Here is a 16,609-nt window from a genome sequence, read left to right as displayed (position 1 = left end):
GCTCATCATTAAAATGCGTCCATAAATAGCACAAAGAGCGACTGCGTGTGAGGACATGCTACTGCATGTCAGCACGCCTCCCGCCCGGTCACGTATCAACAGTGCCCCCTAGTGATGAGGACTGTGTAATGCACAAAACTGTAAGGTAATGACTGCTGCTGTACGGGCTGTTTTAAATCGTTTTTTTCTTCAAACAAACACGCCCAAATTCATCCACTTTGATTATTAATTCATTGATGCTGAAAGCTCCAAAAAGTGTTTTACCTCCAAACTTCCTGTCAGGGATATGATTGACTACAGCTGACAGCTGCTCTGTGGAAACATAGAAAGGCTTTATTTGAGAGCACTCACCAACACAGAGACTATTGGAAAAATCCAAGGAGCTCAGTGCAGATCTGAGAAAGTGTCATAATCCAACATCATCCATTGAAACAACGGCACAAGTTTTATATGACGTGTATCCTCTTAGTTTATTTTGGTGGTCCAAGACAATCCAGGAAGAACTGAGGCCTCCAGAACATCACCATCTACCGTCAAGTGACAGTCACATCACCATGAAGTGAGAGAAGCCCCTGATACTATTAACTGCAATTATTCAGCTCCACAAACTGCACCGATCAAGCTGGTTCAAATCAGCTGATGAGTCGTTATCTTCATTGGAAAATACTGCACATGTCACACTATCTAAACTACACGTTGCTTTTGGCTCTGCAAGCCACTTTGCAACCAACCTCCCCTCAGTCCCTTTGACTTTGTCGCTGTCATATCTGTCGTCACTGATGCCTGTTCTGTTCTTTCTGTGACTCCTTCTCTCCTGATGTTTCTGCCTCTCAGCTTGAACTTTAACTAAAGTGTTCTTGAGAGAGATAAAAAGCAGACGATAACCTGGAGCACACTCTGTTCTATTACAGTTCTCTGTTAGTGTCTTCCCTTAGATATAACAAGTGGAGTGCCCAACGCCAAAGTTTAATTTCTGTTTTAATTTGCTGGAAGAAATTCAGAGGGGATGAAAGTGGGGCAGTGTCACATTAGTCTTGTGTAAAGTTTCACTCAATTCTCTGGAGAGTAAAGCAATGATCGACCTGGTGCTATAATGTCAGCTATCAGCCAGACGGTTGTTTGAATGCGTGGCCAAATTCACCAATGCTTGGTTCTGCAGTATCCATAGAGACACAAAACAAGTGACTGAATGAAGTTGTCTTGTTTGTGATTCAAGAAACCGTGACACCGTGAGCTCACTCATGACGTGTTTACCCACAGGAGCTGTACTCGCAGTCCTACGATGCCGTGGGCGTGATGTTTGCCTCCATCCCTGGCTTTGCTGACTTCTACTCCCAGACCGAGATGAACAACCAAGGAGTCGAGTGCCTGAGGCTCCTCAATGAAATCATCGCTGACTTTGATGAGGTGAGACTGCAGATTTTCAAGTGCGCCCACTTCTGCTTCAGACAAACATTTTAAACATGCAGAGGACCGTCTCTGATGTCAGCATCTTCTGTTTTTCATGAAAAGCAGATCACTTCACAGCGGGTTAATCCGAAGCCAGAAACAACGAGCACACTCACATACGTGCACAGGTTATCAACAAGCACTGATTTCAGACAGACACGCACCCGCACAGGAAATAAACACCACATACACAAAAGCTTATGGGTTCCACTGATATGAACCCAGATATTAGCTCTCATCCTGTATTGATTTAGCTTTCATGATACAGGGAGGATTTTTAAGCTTCCGTGGCAGCTGCTCCAGACTTTCTACACGAGTTCAAAACAGGCTGAAGTACAGAATTATTGCGACTGATCCACCAAAGCAGAACTGTAGAAACAGTTACCTTGTTGCAACAGCAAGAAGGAACCTTCAAATGAGAAGAAACCAGTTGATAAAAGAGCTGCTCAATAAGTCTCCATGCGAAAGATTCAGTGTGAGTTAGCATGCTTGCAGAAGTTTCACAAAACTTTGCACTTTTTGGTTCCCTGTGGACAGAGTTGAAGTCTACAGGAACTCGTGGCCCTGATCAAGCCTCTGAACCGAAGTCTCTGACAGAAAATGTCAAAGTCTCCTAATAAGAGCAGAGACAGGCAGACACCAGCTGCGCTCTCTGCTGCCTCGGGCCACAATCCTCACTCACTTTCCCTCAAAACAAGAACAGACCTTGCAGTATGAGCCCACGGCAGAGGGGCTCTCACTGCAGATGACAAGATCAGAATAAATGGCCTCGTTTTAGGGGACAATTAGCAAAGAAGTGAGTAAGATTTATGCATCAGTCTGATTGTTTTCCACAGCAGACAATGATACAATGATGAGTTGTGGTTTAAAAGAAACAGATTCCTGTAAAAATGATGATAGTTTTATATCAGCTGACTGCAAAGAGAACCTCTTGAACCAACTCCAGTGACATATCATCCATTTTAACTCTCTTGGCTCCAAGCAGTACAAATGCTTACCTGAATCATCTCCCAGACGCACCCAAATTCATAGTGATAAAATATCCATATACAGTGTTGGGAAGGTCACTTTTAAAATGTTTTCCACTACAGATTACAGAATACATGGCCCAAAATGTAGTTCGTAATGTATTCTGTTAAGTTACTCAATGTAACGTATTCTGAATACTTTTGATTACTTGATATATTATCATGCTTTTTACAACTACATGAATGTACTATTGCTGTGGGATTTATTACTATTACTGAAGGGTACTCACCACCAAGCTAACATTGCTAGCTGGCATTAGCTGAGGTTAGTTCATAGACTGCTTTCAGAACTGCACATGATTATTTGCAGCTAGCAGGTTGTTAATGCTAACCATCAAGTCTAACAGTCTGCAGTCTAGTACATCGTAGTACATCGAAGATACTGAAGTGGCACATAACCCAGGTAGCTAGCACAACTAAAACAAAGAAGCTGCAGTAGGCTAACGTTACTTTTTAAAAAAGAACTTATTTCCAGATGTTTCTTTAGGTTGGAGGTGAAGTCTTTTGATGCTGAGAGCAGCTTGGTTGCTGGCAAACAGAGTTTGCATTGCACGGTCAGATTTCCCTTTCTTCTTTAACCTCCTAAGACCCGAACTCTTCCACAGCATGCATTTTTAATTTCTCTATGATATTTGGGCAAATTGGGGCCCAATGAATGTAGAAACAAAGAATTACCAGATTTTATTTTTTTTTACCTTATTTTTGTTTTTAAGAAAAATGAGAGCCACATATGAGGGTATTCATTTAAAATTTTGATAGAACAGTAGCAGTATAATGTCCTCGTAAGTGGATATCAGGCCCTTGTAGAGCAAAATTGAGTATTTTGGTCTAAATAACCCAAAATGTGATGTCCACATATGTGGACGGCAGGTCCTAGGAGGTTAAATGTGAAGTGGCGTCGGAATTTCCAAGTAAGAAAAGCATTCCTGCCCGTCCACTGCTGGCTCTGGGTCCACTGTGTAACTGACGCCACCAACATTAACAGGACGTTTACATTAGAGCCTCTTATTGCGTGTTTTGTTTGGATTTCTGGTAATGCATGGAATTAACAAAATTAGAGAGGGGATAGCCTAATATATGAAACAGGAAAAGACCACTGTGTAATCCATTTATTTCAACAAAGTAACTGAATTCTAATCATCACCTATTTAAACAGCAACTATAACAAAATACAGTCACTCATATTTTGTGTTTTAAATACGTAACGCCGGTACGTGTATTCTGTTACCCCCCTAACTTGGTTTAAAATCTCGTTTTAACTGCTGTGTCTGTGGAGAGCATTTCATGTTTGGTGACACGTTGTGCTTTATTTAGTCATGTCTCAAATCTTGTTGTAATTTGTGGTTTTATTTAGTATTGCAGTATGCAAACAAATACTGCTACTTGCCAGATAGTAGAGTGGAAAGCCATGGAAAACAAAATGAGAAAGCTGGAACAGGTATCGACTTTGATGAAATGCTGCCTGCTGAGGATTTGTGTGTTTACCAGCCAAGAGCAGCTCTGACAAAGACAGAGGCTGACAGAGTGAGGAGGAAATAGCTGTTACCACATCAGCTTAGTAATTTACTCAACTTATCTTCACATAGTGCAAAAGCAGAAACACAGTGATGTTCAGTTTTTTAATTCAATTTAACCAGTAACATGAACGATTATGTCCCTGAAAAAGGTTCCTGGGAGAGAAAACATCACGGAGCCCAAACTCCGTTATCCATGACAGGCGGTGGCAGATGGAAGGATTAACAGAGCTGGAGCTTCTTCACTTGTTGTGGCTTCGGAAGTAAAATATTTGCAAGAACAAGAAAGCAAACACAAATGTTCAAAGTGTCTCTCTGACTTTACAGCTGCTGGGTGAAGACCGATTTCAGGACATCGAGAAGATCAAGACGATTGGCAGCACCTACATGGCCGTCTCTGGTCTGTCACCTGAGAAGCAGGTGAGACCCTTGGGGCCGGCTGTTTTATTTACTTTACATGAACAAAATAATTTGTATACATTAAATGAAAATAAAAGGTAATTAAGTGGTTTTAAAAATAATTTCTCAAAACACTGAGACATCGCTACGAAGATTTAATGAATCTGATTTCTAACATTCTGACGTTTCATTTCTCCAAACATGCTGGTTAGGATCCTCACACTAAGAGCGCCATCTGTTAGCTAGTTAAGTGTAACTTTGCTGAAAATTGGTTGTTTGATCAAGGTTTTGCAGCATGGCTGGAGTCAGTACCACATGTGAACTATCTTGCTTCTTGTAATTTGGTATTTTGAGGCAGAAGTACTAGAAAATATCAGAGGACTTTTCAGGCTGTGTGGAAGTAATTAAACTAATAAATAAAAATAATGACAGATCCCAGCCAGTCGCATCTGTTCGAGTGGAAGCATTCGATCGTGTGCCTAAAACCTTGAGTGAAGGCTTCAGTATCCACGCCAGTGAAAAGAGTTTTCTGACACAGTTCATCTCTGATGCGCCTGCCCTCCAGCTGGTCCTGATGTTCAGCTGACTCAGACCCTTCTGCTCTCACTCCCACAGCAATGTGAAGATAAATGGGGTCACCTGTGTGCGTTGGCAGACTTCGCCATCGCCCTCAACGAGAGCATCCAAGAGATTAACAAGCACTCCTTCAACAACTTTGAGCTGAGGATCGGTAAGAGCTTTGATGACGAAAGAGTAAAGTGGGTAACATTTTGTGGAGATCATCTCAGTCTAAACACTCAGAGTGGAGTGGACTCAGTTTTAATTTTCAATGACAAACACCAGAACGCTGTGTGAGGACATGTGGGTAGTAGTTTCTGCAGTGCAGGTGAAAGAAATTTAAAAAAAAGCATTTTTACCTTTTAATGTGGCTGCAGCACAGAAATAATGTTCTCAGTGTGTCACTGCATCAACCTGAAATCCATGAAACTGAGAAAAAGCAACTGGTTGAATTGTTTCCTATAGAAGCAGCAGGGTGTGCTTAGTTTTACCTTGTTTTTCAAATGACTTCATATACTTTCTGACAATAAAAAGCAAAGATCAGCTGTCTCAAGGCAAACTCAACATCGAGGAGTGCAGATTGCGACGGCAGACTTCTTCAGGTTCTTTCAGTCCTTAAGTGCAGAACAACAAGTACACAAAGAGTCAGATGCTAATCAGTGCAAAATAAAATGAGAAAACAACAAAAGCACAGCTGGATGTTTAGCTGGAGATTCACTGACTTTTGGAGTCTCAAGTGGCCTTTTAAGGAACTGCAGTTTTTAGCACCTCCAGATTTGCATCATTAAAAATGAAAACAAAAGCAAGAAGACCCTTTTTGTGTTTTTAATAAAAAATGGTTATCAGCCCCTAACAGCTGGTCCTGTGTGTTTTTGGCAGGTATGACTCATGGCTCGGTGGTGGCAGGCGTGATCGGTGCCAAGAAGCCTCAGTACGACATCTGGGGGAAGACGGTGAATCTGGCCAGCCGGATGGACAGCACCGGCGTGAGCGGCAAGATCCAGGTTCCCGAGGAGACCTACCTGATCCTGAAGGAGCGCGGCTTTGCTTTCGAGTACCGCGGCGAGATCTACGTGAAGGGCATCAGCGAGCAGGAGGGCAAGATCCGAACGCACTTCTTGCTGGGCCGCGTGCAGCCCAACCCGCTCATCCTGCAGCCCCGCAAAATCACCGGCCAGTACTCGCTGGCGGCCGTGGTGCTCGGCCTGGTGCAGTCGCTCAACCGGCAGAAGCAAAAGCAAATCCTCAACGAGAACAACAACTCGGGCATCATGAAGGGCCACCACCACTACAACCGGAGGACGTTGTTAGCACACGGTGGCTCCGAGGTGGGAGGGGGCCATCACGCTGAAGCAGCTGATAAAACTGAGCTGTCCTGAAGAGCAGACTGGAGTTTCAGTTCCACAGATCTCTCAGAGGCAGGGCTGCTCGTCAGCCAGAAATAGTGCCTGTGGTTGAGTTAAACCTAAGTGGGCGGAGCTAAAGAACATTTCTTTCTAGCATGTTCGCAAAAAAACCACAACAAACAAATGTCCTTGAGGAGCTGTTGCAGTTTAAGCTGCTTTCAGGTCCTGAATTGTAAGTTTATGTTGTACTGAATAAAGGCTGTTTTCTGAACTGGACAAAAAAAAAAACCCAACCTGTTAATAAGAGCTACGTAGGCAGGATTCAAATCAGGAATGTCATCTTATCTCCCAGAAATCAAAAAATGCACCAAGAGTGAACAAGAAGGAAAGGCTTCAGTGCTAAACTAAACTGAACACGGCTCGTTAAAGTTTAAATCTACTACTTGTTTAATCTTTAGTGTTACCGGTTGGAAAACTTCAATGAGCAGCTTGTTTTAAGTAAACTGAGATGAAAGCAGTTTTTCCTCATTTTAATCTGAAATAGTCTTTCAGGAGATGCAAATAAATACCATAAAATATAAATACATTCCGTTTGTCATGCAACACCACGTAATATCAAGGAGAACAGGTCAACCAGGATACAGCAGGTGTGGTCAGTGAAGTTACTGATATTCTCCTCCAACATCCACCCTTCAGAGAAGTTAAATTATTTCATGCACATTTTAAAGGTGTTAAATTTGTTGCTCTGAGTTTGGATGGGTCTGAATTTTAGTAGTGATGTCACTGCGAGCACTTTGAGTTCACTATGTCATGATTTTTGCCCTTCTACACATTTATATCACACAATGCAGCTGTAAAAGCAGGAGAGCACCAGATCCAGACTTCATTCCAATACAGCGATGACTGAATTAACCTGCTGTGAACATTAGCAAACTTATATTGACTGAGCAGCTGTTCTTTTAAACTTTGTCATAGTTAAGATGTTGAAAAATGATAAACAGAGGCAGACTAGTAAGACACATTAGCTTACTTAACGGCTGAACTGGCGTCAGTTCAAGGCCTGGAGTACACTGGTGGAAACCCTAAAGAAGATGAATCAGAACGAGGTCTTGCTTAGTTCATTGACAAATGTGGTTAAAGCCTTTGAAATGGTTACAAAGCAAACTGCACTATGTGAGCGGTCACGAAGTCTTGGCTCATCTGTGTACGAGTCTTACTGATGGGGCTGCTCGGTATCGTCTTGTCCGCTATAAATTTTCATATGATATATAAATATCTTGTCACTGCATCATTGCTATAGCAACGCCATGCTTTTACGGTACCCAGAGTGTACAGTAATGAAACAAACCCAGGTTTGTCTGAGGGCGAGAACCGCACAATGGCCAACAAAGCACATTACTTTACAAAGTACGAATAATTTTACAGCAAAATATTTGCAAAAAATCTCAGTTCCTGCTAAAGGTGGAAACAACAAACTTGCTTCACCACGTGAGGAAAAGTCACACCATCCAGCACAACCAGGCTATGAAGGAGAGGATGCTAGCAGCTGATGAGTGAGTGTCACTGGAGCACTTGCTAGATACACTTTATATGACAGGAAGAGAAAATGGATGGAAGTTACTGAACTGGTTTAAAAGCTTGACTAAAAATACAACATCCAGTGTAGAAAATATGTTTGAGTTTTATATGGGAAATACTGTGTGGCTCCACTTACAAGGTGGACTTACTTTAGTTGTTGTTTAACTAAAGTGTTGAGCATTTGCTTTGATTTAAAATTTTTAATGTCACAATTGCTAGTCTTGGTAGTCGAGGATGAGTCTGCCAGGACCTTTGCTCCTGGACAGTGCCCGGCACACCACCTGCGGGTGGTGGGCCTGCAGGAGGATGGGCCCATGTCCCTTTTTTGGGCTGTGCCCGGCCGGGCCCCATGGACTAAGGCCCGGCCACCAGATGCTCGCCCTCGAATACCCCCTTGGCTCCAGGGAGAGGCCCCGGTAACCCTATCTCTGGCAGGGTGAACTGTTCCCTTGGTCTTGTACTTCTGAGGGAGTCACCCTTGGATCTTCCAAGGGTGAGAAGTTCAGCCATCCGGGAGGGGCTCAGAGTAGAGCCGCTGCTCCTCCACATCGAAAGGAGCCAGTTGAGGTGGTTTGCGCATGTCCTACTGGGAGGAGGCCTTTGGGTTTCCCCCGGATAAGCTAGCAGAGGTGGCAGCGGAGAGGGAGGTCTGGGCTTCTTTGCTAAGGCTGCTGCCCCACGATTCAGCTCCGGATAAGCGGAAGAAGATGGATGGATGGATTAAAATTTCCAGGGAACACATGACGTAGACTACTTTTGTGCTTTGTGGTTTGACTTATTCTGGCACTACTATTGCACTAAAACGCTGATGCTAGCATCTGTGCTAGCAGCAGCACCTGGTAGCAAGTCATCAGTGACAGCAGCTCATTTGTTTACTTACACCTATAAATACTGCTGCTTGCAACAACATTCAATTCAATTCAATTTAATTTATATAGTGCCAAATCACAGCAACAGTCACCTCAACGCTCAACATTCAGCATTTTATTCCCTATAACATCAAAAGTTGCAGATTTTCTTAAAATGTCGATGAAATTTTGAAACGATATCACCTACCCCTACTTAGTAAATTCACCTTTTCAGGTTATGTAATACCTGCTGAAGGCTTTACACTCTCATACTGGTCTACATGTGACAGTTATGCACGAAGAAAAGGCCTGACCCCCAAAGAATAAGCTCTGCAGCAAACGTGCACTCTGCAAGCTTCCAACTTTGTAAATTTATTTAAATTGTAAATAGAGGACTGGCGTAGCTACCAGAGTGTCACCCAGTGGTTTGTTAATTCTGAAGTTTAGCTTCCATCAACATCTGTTTTTATTTTTTAAAAGCCAGATATGACAATGTTTGGACGTGAAGAATGCAGGGTGGAAAGTTTCAATCGTACAGAAGCTACTGTAGCCTGGTTAGCATCCAATGGCTGTACTGGAGTTTGACTTGTTAACAAGTCTGGTCATACCCCTAGTAATTTTACAGTAGTCCTTATGCTCTGCAGCTTCACTGAACTGGGTACATGAATGGTTCCCCTGCTGCAGGTCCTGGTAAAGGCGACCCCGTAGCTCACAGCAGCTTTCCAGATCACAAGAAACACTCCATCACTGCCATCGCCAGCTGCAGTGGAGCGCTGGTTCGAGTCAGCCTGACTTCAAGACAAAAGTCTGTAAAACAGAAGCCTGTCCAGTGAGTCTGCCAGCACGGGAAACACAAGATGTGAACAGGCCGATTGCTAGCTGGTTAGCTACAGCTGAATTTTCAAAATAAGGGTTTGTCCACTCAAAACAAGAATGGTGTCGAAGGGATGAAAAAAAGCTTTAAAAAAAAGTCACCAGATAAACTAGGCCAGCCATTAAAGTAAATCTATACTAATAATTTAAATTATTAAACTATAAAAATTTATACTATAAAAGGTGGAAATCTTTTTTTCCTAATTTTCTTTTTTTTAAAACCAGGTTGTAAACGTGCTGATTTTTCCTGTATGGAGACTGACTCACCTTTGAAGACAGCCTCGAGTGGTCATTAGAGGAATTGCAGTTTTTGGTATATTAGCTTCGGTTCATTTTGCCAGTGTTTTAAAGAGGAATAGAGGGCCCTCAGAACGTTTTTCAGATCTTCAGGATAAACACAATGCATTTTGGTGCGAAACACTGAATGTACACAGAAAAGCAGGCGCGCAACCAAGAGGTTCACAGATCTGCAGCCAAAGAGAGGTGGAAAAAACTTGCTAATCTCTGAGGTGATTATTGGAATTAGCATTGAGGCTCTTGCTCAATGCTAAAGCATTGATCATTAGCATTGAGGCTAACTGGATTATATTCAGGCTGTGGTGAACGAGCCTGCTGACCTTTCAACATCATGAATGTCATGTAAAAATGAATGAAAGTCACTTACATGTTTTCACCACAGTGACTTCTTTTCATCGTTCTAGGTTTACCAGGTAGCCCAAATGTGCTCAGAAAAAGAAAATCTCTGGCCCCTGCCACTTTGGGTTAACTCAACCAGTGAGACCATTTCTGGCTCCTGAACATCTCCGCTTTTGATGCATGTTTGAAGAACTGAAAGTTCTCTTTGGAGGAGAAGGAGAAGAGTAGGAGTTGGTTGTGGTTGAGGTGGGAAGGAAGGAGGGAGGGAGACTCATCCACCCTCACCCGTTCGATATCTGTTTGACCGATCCCCTCGGACTGTCTGATGTTCCTCCTGTCATTTCCCCTTTTTCATGTCACCTGACTCCCAACCCATCCCTGCCTAAAAACCCCGCCCTGCTCTGACCCTCGCCCGGTGTCGATGTTTCTTTTTTGTATTTCTTTTATATATGAGAACACAATAAAAAGGGGTCTAATTTTTTATACAAACCATGTGTCTGGTTGCCTTTTTGTCCCGTTTCCATGGCTTCCCATAAGAGGCAGGTTTAGATACACCCTAAAATGAAAGTAGAATTCCAAAGGTTTGTGGTGCTGATTATTTATCAACATCTGGTTTTTACACAGATGAGCTTTGACTGAGGATTAGTTAAACCAAGTGCACTTCAGACATATGTCTACATTCGTTGCACAAAGCCAAGCACAAAGGTTAGTCGGTGATCGTCACAGAGTCATTAGGATTCAGTATTTCTAACTGAGGGAAATGTCTCAGAGGTTTCTGTGTAACTTCCTATGATGTAGCTGGTTGAATGAAAAGGAAAAGTGCATCAGTCCTTCCTGTGTCACCTCTTAGCAGAGGATACACCAAACCATCATTTCTGAAAGGAAAGACCACAACACCATCATGTAATTCATAACAACATCTGTGTGTTACGAGGTCGTTTTCTTCTGTGAAGCACTTTGTAATGTGGGTTTAGAAAAGCACTCTATAATTACAGATTATGCATTTTATTAAAACGATCTGAATACATTTAAGGTTTGATTGTCGTCTTATTGCCAGCCTTTAGGATTAACTCATTAATTAACCTGACTTAAAGGCAGGAGTCAGACTGGATCGTCTCTCCATCAGGAGGAGAAAATAGGAACTAATCTCATTTCACGTTACTTTGTGGGCTTGTGTTCCATTTTCTTTAAAGTTCCAGCGTTCCAGTGTGAGGCGTCTTATTTTTTGTAATATCAACCAGTTGCTATTTATTTTTGTAAAAGTGTAAGCTGTATCATTCTAACCCTGGAGTGTCTATGTGAGACCCGTCCCATCTTTTGAATGTTGATGTTATTGAAAAGAGACGGCATTCAGTGCATCTCCAGAAGAACAGGCAGGTTAAAAAGTATCTGATTCCATTTCCTCATCTTTTTATCTTCTTGATTAAAAAGGTTTTGATGAATTCTTCCTTCTCTTCACATCTGACAAGCGTGAAGTGAAGAAGTTGGACGTGAAGCCAGACACCTGCTGCACAATCCCAAACCATCTGGACCCCGGCTGAGCTCAGCTGATGGTCGATGATCTGAATCAGAGCTGATCGTCTGCTCTGTTCAGACACAGGAAGGATGCTTTACTGTTCCCGTTTTAACACAAATACCAAACATCAACAGGATGTAAGAGCAGCTCTTTGATGTTTTACTGTAGCGGGGAGAATGAAAGTCTTCAAAAAGACACTGTCCAAAGGCCTGCACACTCACAAAATGCCCCCCAAAATGTAGGAAATGTTAAAGACAAAGTGGCTCTGGGACAGAAACCTCAGCACACTGATAAGTAAGAAGGTGTTTTCAATGATCCCATTAGCGCAGCTTGTTAGCTGATCAAGATTCAGCTGACTCCCCACACCCACTCACTCACCTGTTCCTCATTTTCCAACCATCTCTGTGGATTTATAGAAGCCCTTTCCCACCCGCCGCTGTGTTGCCCTCTTCTACCTCCACAAGCTTTCACCCTCATCTTTCACTTCCTACCGTGACAGCGCTGAGCCTGCACACGTTTGTGGCTTTGTGATGTCCTGTATTCAAGTGTAACAAAGAACAAATAAATGAGTGGGTAAAAAAGAAGCGGTCTGCTTTCATCCAAAAATGTCCTCCACATGCAACAATCAGTCCTGTATTTAGTCCCTGGATCTAGACGAGTGCCATCAAGGAGCTGGTAAACAGAGACATATCAGATTTATCGTCTTTGGTGTCATTTGAGGAAATTGAAGATTATTCCCCATGTGTTAATCTTCATTTGTGTAACACACGATTTTCTTGTGAATAAAGGAGTTCTGATATCAGACATGAATGTGAAGAAGCAGACAAGAGAGCAGACTGCTAACTAAAGAAAACTCTGACGGTGTCCTTGTCTGTGCACATACAGTCCTGTAAATCAGTGGTGGAAATGGGTTTAGGAACAAATCACAGGCATCCTGCAGTTTGCTGGTACATCCACTTGATGGCGGTATACACCTGGGCAGACTGAATCAGCCTTAAACACACACTTGCTGATTGTGTGGCTGCAGAAAGATTTCATCTCGTTCTTCCTCATTCCTCCCTGCTGATATGTGAGGAACAAGAAACCAGTCAGGACTTGAAACTGGAGTTTGAAGTGCATTTATATAACTGAAGTTTAAAGAAACCTACATTTAAAAAATTATTTTTCCTAAAACCATTAATTAAACTTTTGAAAAAGAAATTCATCCTTTAAGCATACGCTGTACATAAAAGACAGACATAGCTAGCTTGACTACAGGATTCCACAACCCAATATTGGGTTGGACTGCAAAGGCTAAAACTGAGCTCTCAAACCATCATCATCTAAGGTTACGTTCACACTGCAGGCGCATCAAATCTGACTTTTTTGACCCTATGCGCCCCATATCCGATCATGGTATGACAGTTTGAACAGCACAAATCCGATATTTTCAAATCCGACCTGGGACACTTTCATGTGTGGTACCGAATCCGATACATATCTGATGTTTTAGAAAGCGACTGCTGTTTGAATGGTCATGTTGCATTAAATCCGTCTTTTACATCACTGACAGAAGACAGACGCCAATTATTGGCCCCGGAGAAGACAAATGAGAAAGCATGGCGGCGGAAACTGGAGATGGAGCGAGCCAATTGACAGAAGCTGAGGTTTTGGAGTTGATTAGCATATGGGGAGACAATTCTATTCAAGCTAAACTTGAAGGGTCGTATCCAATGTTCCCTCTAGAATAAAGTTACGTTGAAACCAAGCACACCATTGTTTTTCTTGTGACATTACCAATAAGTTTGATGTGTCACATGACCCTCTTCCTATTGCAAAAACAAAAGTTGTATCCAAGATGGCCGACTTCTAAATGGCCACCATGGTCACCACCCATCTTGAGGAGTTTGCCCCCTCACATATACTAATGTGCCACATACAGGACTTTAATATCACCAACCATTCCCATGTTATTACGGTGTATCCATATAAATGGCCCACCCTGTACAATGTTTGGTTTTCTTCCTGAATACTATCGTTGTTCATATTTACTGCGGGAAGAAACGGTAAAAACTGCGTTCTATGAGGAAAGGACTCTCCGCCTGTGAGCAAAGACAAAACAAACAAAAAACAACCAGCCTTTCCTATTGGTGGAAAAATGTACCATGTCGACCAATCAAAAAATGATGTGGCAACATAGCATTTAGTTGTTTAGGAAGAGGGACGTTTCAGGAGTGACAGCGGTGTTTTGAGATGTGAGAGATTTGCGACGTTTAGCTCAAATCTTGTGTAGTCAGTGTGTAGTGTAGTCAATAGTTTTGTTGTGTGTGTCAGAACAATGAGGCGACTGCTGAATGTTACCGGAGTGATACATCTCCTGTTGTCAGGCCTGCAGGTATCAGGCTGCTGTTCTTTATCTCATAGTGGACAGAAATTATTTTTTGGAGTGGCACAAATGATTTGTGTGGCATCAGATTTGATGCAGAACAGCTGATTGTTCTGTAAATAGTTTGAAATGTTTATTTAAAAAAACACTTGCTGCATTTTTAGGTAAACAGCTGCAAAAAACGTTGTTTGCATAACTCAGTTACTTTATTGAAGAAGTAACTATATAATTAATAACCCAACATTGGTCATTATACACTGTATTTTGCAGACGGAGAGTTACAGACTCTCTCCCAGACCACAGACTCATAATACAAGTCAGAGATTTATTTAAAAAAAAAAAAAAAAGAAAGTTGGATTTTCAAAATTGGAGTTCAAGTTATTTTTACTTCCAATAGTGTTTACATACTACAGGTCATGAACAAGATGTTTTTACATTTTCATTGTAAGTGGGCTAAAGCAGTTAATTAAAAGTAGTCTAACAAATGTAAATGCTGTAATTTGATTATTTTAATAAACCATGTAACTTGGATGGATTCGATGCTGGTGTGACCACAGTGCACACGTCTACTGCTGCTCACAGTGGCCCAAGGGACGCTCAGGGAGTTTGTGTGTTCGCTCAGACACATGAAACATTAGAGGGAACATTGGTCGTATCGTAACCGGGCTGTGTTCGAGTGCATTGCCAAAGAAATGGTTGAACGAGGGCACACAGCCTCACAGCCAAGTTTAATGAAGCTGAAGATGTAAACAAACAAAACGGACGTGGTCGAGTCACCTGCCCGTTTTATGATGAGCTTGACCGTGTTTTGGGCTCTGTAGCCGCCATTTTTACTTCCGTAAACAGAGCGCGCTGTGTGTGACGTCTTCTTTTGCGCATGCAGGCTGCTTTGAGGGCTGTGAACCGTTCACACTACAGCGCGTTTGCTGTCACTTGTTATTTGTAGTGTGAACAACCAGACAATCGGATTTGATCAAAAAATCGGAATTGAGCATTACGACCTGCAGTGTGAACGTAGCCTTAGTGTTTCTGAGTGAAATAGAGGAACAAGGTGTGTTAGGGTGGAGACTTATCAGTCAAATGACATGCTTGCTCTAAAGCAGGGGTGGAGAACTCCTGCAGGTTTTAGATGCGTCCTTGATCCAGCACAGCTGATGTAAATGGCTAAATGACCTCCTCAACATGTCTTGAAGTTCTCCAGAGGCCTGCTAATGAGCTAATCATTTGATTCAGGTGTGTAGACCCAGGGTGAGATCTAAAACCTGCAGGACACCGGCCCTCGAGGCCTGGAGTTCTTCGCCCCTGCTCTAAAGCATCGCCTGTAAGGTGTGAGGACCTCAATTTATAAAATAATCACCCTGTTGTCTTATTACAATAAGACCTGAAGCCAGCAACAGAGACACAAACTAATCAGGAAAGTATTTTAAGTGAATGGTGGATTTCTTTTCTCATTGATTTCTCTGCAGTGAAACTTTTCCTTTTCCAATCAGAGGAATATCAGGATGGAAGGACAGCTCAATGCGTGGAGCACTGAGGTGTGCTATTACTGAGCCCCACGTGTTTCTGGTCCTCAGTAACACTGGCTGAACGCAGTGCAAAGATGATTGTTATGTTTATTACATGCAGCTAAGTTATATCCATCCATTTTCTATCCAATTCATGATCTCAGGGGTGCTGGAGCCGATCTCAGGTGTCACGGGGCAACAGACCGGGTACACCCTCGACAGGCTGCCAGTCTGTCACAGGGCTAACTCATAAAGACACACAGCCATTCACACTCATACCTACAGACAACTCAAATCACCAGCTAGCCAAACCCCACGCATGCCTTTGGATTGTGGGAGGAAGCTGGAATGAATCCGCACAGAGAAAAGGCTCCAGGCTGGATTCAAACCCAGGACCTTTTCACTGTGAGGTGACCCTGCTAACCACAGTAGCCAGGTTGCTTCTCCCCCAGGTTTTTACTCACATTTATAAAACAAACACAAGTCTGTGTGATTTTTATTTTCCCTCGCTTCTTTGTTTCTCCTGCAGAAGTTTCTCCCAATGGTACATGTTTGTGATCGCTTCCACACACTAATTTGCTTTTAACACATTTGTGTGCTTTGGCCAGGCTTTATCAGCACCACAAAGGTAACGTGGCACAATACAATAGTGTGGATTGAGAACTGTGTCTGTTCCAAGTCTGTTTAGGAGTCTTTTATACCTCCAATGCTTCTTTGCTTTGAAGTGATTTTTGTTTTTATCATTTTTAACCACTAGGGGCCAGGAAGAGACCAAAAACTGATCTTCTTGGTTGTGTCAAAATTCTAGGACCCACCAAGACAGAGATTTAAGTGTCATGTTGGCAGCTCAAAAATAATGTGGTTAGAAGTGCAAGCTTAAAATCTTAAAGCTTTTATCTTTTCAATAAATGAAGCCCTGCACTCATCAGTCTGCAACCTCCAGTAAAATGTGTAAATTTAATCTCTGCTAAGATGTTTGCACAACCAACTGGCA

At 42.5% G+C, this 16,609-nt stretch overlaps 1 protein-coding gene across 2 annotated transcripts in view; it reads left to right on the top strand.

Moving 5' to 3' along the window:
• The window catches only part of adcy8 (adenylate cyclase 8 (brain)), a 127,585-nt gene extending 116,867 nt beyond the window's left edge, over window positions 1-10,718 (top strand). For both annotated transcript variants that reach the window (XM_084912882.1, XM_084912883.1), the window contains 4 exons: window positions 1,261-1,407; window positions 4,319-4,411; window positions 5,006-5,120; window positions 5,828-10,718. In XM_084912882.1, coding sequence (XP_084769008.1) covers window positions 1,261-1,407; window positions 4,319-4,411; window positions 5,006-5,120; window positions 5,828-6,327 — 855 coding nt within the window. In that variant the 3' untranslated portion in view covers window positions 6,328-10,718. The remainder of the gene's footprint in view (window positions 1-1,260; window positions 1,408-4,318; window positions 4,412-5,005; window positions 5,121-5,827) is intronic.
• Window positions 10,719-16,609: the final 5,891 nt, after the last annotated feature.

The sequence above is a fragment of the Perissodus microlepis genome, chromosome 18 (assembly GCF_051167445.1).
Source record: "Perissodus microlepis isolate ML-2025 ecotype Zambia chromosome 18, ASM5116744v1, whole genome shotgun sequence".
NCBI classification, from domain to species: Eukaryota; Metazoa; Chordata; class Actinopteri; order Cichliformes; family Cichlidae; genus Perissodus; species Perissodus microlepis.
This window is presented reverse-complemented; position numbering and strand designations above follow the sequence as displayed.